The 5,065-nt window shown below is 31.4% G+C and overlaps 1 protein-coding gene across 1 annotated transcript; it reads right to left on the bottom strand.

The window, feature by feature from the left end:
- Positions 1–77: 77 nt before the first annotated feature.
- On the bottom strand, positions 78–2,141 carry LOC106692142 (rRNA methyltransferase 3, mitochondrial). Its single transcript, XM_067044639.1, has 3 exons — positions 1,789–2,141; positions 1,362–1,600; positions 78–274 (listed from the first exon to the last, which is right to left on the bottom strand). Exons 1-3 carry the CDS (start codon positions 1,992–1,994, stop codon positions 114–116), a joined length of 606 nt encoding a protein of 201 aa, XP_066900740.1. The 5' UTR covers positions 1,995–2,141; the 3' UTR covers positions 78–113.
- Positions 2,142–5,065: the final 2,924 nt, after the last annotated feature.

The raw sequence follows: 5,065 nt of genomic DNA, 5'->3' as shown, positions 1-5,065 counted from the left end.
TATAACTAATAATTTGAAAATAGAAAGTAACAGTTATGAGAATATTTATGACCAGCTCATAAAAATACATTAAAAAGTGGTAAATGGCATATATATATACAAAAAAATAACTTTCAGAACAAACCTTTACTAAGAATAACATCCTTTGCTCCAGCACCAACAGTAGTTCTTATCAATGCACCTAAATTTCCTGGTTCTCTGATATTATCACAAAGAATTGAGACAGGCACATCCGGCTTGTTAAACTTACTCATACTTGGCTTATTACAGACAGCTTAAAAGAAAAAAATCATTATTAGAGTGTACAAATTATGTACGCATGCATGTAATATTTTCTAAGTTGGTTATGGGATAATTCCAACTTCTCAGGGTAGTACATTTTAACACACATATTACTTGTGAAAATCTAGTTTTTGAAAAAAGACCACACTGTGTGTTACATTCCTTTAACTTTCAGTATTCACTTTAACTTTTATATGATTATTGACTATGATAACAAGATACTTACATAATACTTATATTTCATTAACTGTGTTACACACACATATATAACTATAAATAAATATAAGACATTGTTTCTGTCAGGTTGTTTCAACCTATAAACAATGTAACTTTTTGTGAGAAAAAAACTTGAAATGTGATTGAAATTTGTTCTAAAACTCAGCTTCTTGACATAAAATCGAACAGCACTGCTAGTTTTAAACATGGCCTATAGTATACGTATACAGTGCTGTATTCAGATCATGTGACCATGAAAACCTTCATTAAACTTTTAGTTGAGTGTTAACCAAATTATTTTATCCTTTGAGGTGAAATAAGATTTTTTTTCTATCTCCTGAAATCCTCCAAATTGAACCTGGCCCCACCTTTGTAACTAACCTATTCATATTTACATTATACCATATTCCAGGAAGTAGTTTTAGATATGAATTAAGGAAAAAATAAAAGTTTTGTTTAAGCAATTGTGAACTTTTTTTTTTTTTATCAACTTGAAATTGAAGGCATGAGTTGAAGAGCGTATCATGTTACCAACAGATAAATCTAGGGAAAATGAATTTAATGTTCATACATTTTTATTTAACAAGAAAAATTAAACTTTTAAAAAATTTCTGAAAACAATCAAAATGCAAGGCATAGAAAAATTGAACTAGGTGGGATGTAAAAAGGTGTTTTCAAAATACTCTTCTAAGCAAAAATCTCAATTTTTTAAAAAATATCACATGACAGCTTCATCAAATAATGTCTTCAATTGTATGTTTAAAAACAGGTTGACAGAATAACAGAAATGATAATTTCCAGTTCAGAAACAGATGCTTTTATCATTTCTCAAGTGATTATTATACTTGCCACTTAATACTTACCTATAATACCGGGAGCCGTAGTTAAATCTGACCACATTTTCATTTCATTGTAAGGCATTTTATATAATTTAGTATCTTGAGAAAACTTAAATGATTTAATGTCATCTGCTTTTGAAAAAAACACTGCTAAAGGATCAATACCATTTTCCAAGGCTTCTTTCAGAATACGTTTTCCTTCAAAATATATAAGATTTGATTTCTTCCTCATTTTTCTTGATTTTACTTGAAGCATCAATTGACTGAAATAATTTTAAATTTGTCATCTATCCGGAAACTAAGCATTTAATACATATCTAATTTTACCAAATGCTCAATTATAAACAGAATAACACATACACTAAACTGATTTTTCAGCAGTTAAGAAATAAAAATCTTACAATTAACGATCTTGTCAAAGTAATCAATAAATAGTTGGAGCAGAAATTACCTTAATGTCTGATCATTAAAATTCAGCTTAGTAATTTTTTTATTTAAGTTTTGTTCAGATCCAGAAATATTTTTTAAATGATTTTCATTCTTCACATTCGATTCTAATGCAGATTGATTTACATTCCTACACAGATCAAACCATTTGCTCTGAGCAGGAGAGCATAAGCTCCGAAAAATGTACCTTAATTTAAAATATGACAACATATTGAATGAAGAATGATATTAACATTCACAATAACGTCTTCGCCTTATTTATTAATTTTATTTATACCAAATTATTTTTCACAAATAGCAAATTACTGATAATGGACTCGCAGAATGTTTACATTTGGAATGATCACGCCTTCCTGATGTGAGGAAGGTAAATGTAATCAATGAAGGTTAATAACAATACATCTTATTTCATGGAGATATAACAAGGTTCACTTACCACCTCACAACTTCATTTGTGAGCTGATGTCAATAGTTTTTTGTTTCTCTTGATTCCGTACTATGAAATATAAAATAATATTTTGTGTACAAAATAGGTCACTTTTTTATTCTTATTAAAGTTTGGTTTTTCCTATATTTCGTTATTTAAAAGGGAATCAACCATCATTTTAAATCACTTACACCATGTTACTAGACATTACAAAAAGTAGTAATGTCGCTTAGTTTTTATGCCGATAACAAAAATCTCCTCTCCTCAGAATCGGAACTTTTCACTACCATTTTTCGAGGAACACACTTGGTTCCGTACCTGGATTGGATCATATAATTGGATCTGTAGTCAAATTTGTGTTTGGTCCTTTTACTATGTACATTGAGTATTTATATGCCAGACCATGAGAGTGGAAAATGTACTTTTTTTTTAACCCATATCTGATTTATGTAATAGATATCCTATAGGTAACATATCTATTTTAACTAGAATGGGTGGATCGAATTTACAGTTCGTAGGCTTGCACGAAATATAAAGTCAATCCACCCGATGGCCCGAGATACAAAGAAAGGAAATAGACTCAGTTCCTCTTTTTTTCATCTTATTCATAGGTCCAGAACTGATGAAGGAGGATCAAAGTACACCTCTGCCTACTCAATGCTTTATAAATATTGCCGAAAATGGACGTCAAAGTGTATCTCTGTAATCGTGTTACACTAACCTTCCCCACATCCCAATATTTCATGAGAGCCTACGATCATGGTCATATTTAACAGAGACATTATATATGTATACATTATATATAAGACATTCTCAAGATAAGAGAAGAGTCTAAGAGAAATGTAATAAGACAGTGAGACCGAAAAACAATGGAGTGGATTAGCGTAGGCATATCCATTCGTGGAAAAATTTATTTTGACTACGATTTTATAGAAAAACTGCAGCAGGAAAGATATGCACCTCTTGTAAAGGATGCCGCCAGCTTGAGATCGTTGATGATTTAACGATGATAATCTTTTCTTTTTTTTTAAAGACAATCCACAGCGAAGGTGATATTTGCCTAGTTATCTATAGGTGACCAACCTATTCTACTCGTGGAGGGGGATTAAGTTTTTCATTTTGTTGGACCGCTACGTAATGAAAAAAGTCAACACCCCCGGATTCGAACCGGCGCCGCCCGCAAATCTCAGAACGATAGACAGACCTAGGTCTAACCATCTGAGCTACAGAGAGCCCCTGTTGATAATCTTTAAGGGGCCTCTACATGTTGGCCAAGCCAAGGCGAACTCAGACATGCACGAGCATGTGGATGGGTGGCTTGTACGAGTTGGCCTAAGCTCGTTGCCGATCCGTCGAGAGTCGGTTTTTTGGACACAGATCAAAGGGATTTGTGAGAGCGTTGGTGTAGCATCTCCAACATTTCTAACAAAGGCAAATAAATTTCCAGTGGAATAATAAAATACAGTAAAATATAATTACATAGTTGCCCATGTAAGAGGCAAATCACTAGCAAGGTCTAGTTGTGCATCTTTAAAACATTTTATCACCCGGCCTGCTGTATGGATCAGAGGTGTGAGTAATATTAGACAAAAATACTAGGCAATAAGGGAGTATTTAGCCACATCTGCATTAAAAATCTCCATCTACTAATAACTTCAACTCGACTGTTTAGAACATGTATACAACATAAAAGAAGTTCGACTAACTGGTTAAAGACTAAGAGATAATTTATAGATAACCCTGGATATAATTTATACAATGAGTATGGAATTATAAAAGGACGAAGAGTAAGGTTAGTATAGTTAGCATTTTCATGAAGATTTGCTTTATAAATTGGATAGAAGAAGTAAAAGATTGAGAAAGTGTTTGTCGTTAGGTAGAGTAGGTAGTTGAAGATCTGACAATACCACTGCGTTAAACCTAAAGTAATTGGGTTATACTATTTAACCTATTCTAAAAATTAAAATAAATAAAACATCAACAGGAATAACTGGCTTACAAGTAAATCATTACCTTTATTCTATCGTGATAATAGAATAAAAATAATTAATAAAATTTTCAATCATATTATCTATATAAAATTACTTGTATTACATGATACATTGTTTTGTCTTTTAGAGCCATTGATCTTGTTCAAATTCAAAAAATAAATCTCAAGTTTAGATAACCAGACGTAAAAATCAATGAGTCAGTTTAACATAGCCCATCACTGATTCAGTTATAATTCATTTGGTACAAAGGAAATTATTCCCCAACTCCCTCCTTCCCAACCGTAATCCCTACCATGATTTTTTTTTTTTGTATTTACGTCATCTCATCTATCATAAGTCTCTTGAGCGTTCATCTCGATGCACCGTATAACATATTTACTAGACGTATGTATTTATATGTTTTAACAGCTATTTCTCTTATTCACTATAACTAATAGAAGAGCGACATTATTTCAATTACAAGGATCTTAATTGTAGATGGACTTCAGATCTGAAAAATGATTGTAGTAAAATGAATAAACCTTCTAGGTGATTGGGATCTTAAATTAAATTAATGTTATATAATTTCCTAATGCTAAAAATATATGTTCTAATTTCGAAATCAAATTAAGAATTCATGTTTAACTTTAAGGTATGTATATTTAGAGAATATCAATATAATAATTTGAGTGTTATATTATTAAACCATGGCATCTATTATGTTCTTTAATTATTTTCTTTCGTATTTTTTACCTTAATTTGAAATTTCAATTTTTTTTTTTTTTTTTTTTTAAAAACCGGCCAAGAAGCACCGCGGCCTCAGAGGGCCTATTGTACGCCGTCCCTCCTCTGCTCAAAACAGGCCAATTGCCTTTGCAAATCTG

The sequence above is a fragment of the Halyomorpha halys genome, unplaced genomic scaffold (assembly GCF_000696795.3).
Source record: "Halyomorpha halys isolate HHAL.00 unplaced genomic scaffold, Hhal_1.1 Scaffold9322.1, whole genome shotgun sequence".
NCBI classification, from domain to species: Eukaryota; Metazoa; Arthropoda; class Insecta; order Hemiptera; family Pentatomidae; genus Halyomorpha; species Halyomorpha halys.
Note: the sequence above shows the minus strand (reverse complement) of the source record. Positions and strands in the feature narration are given on the sequence as shown.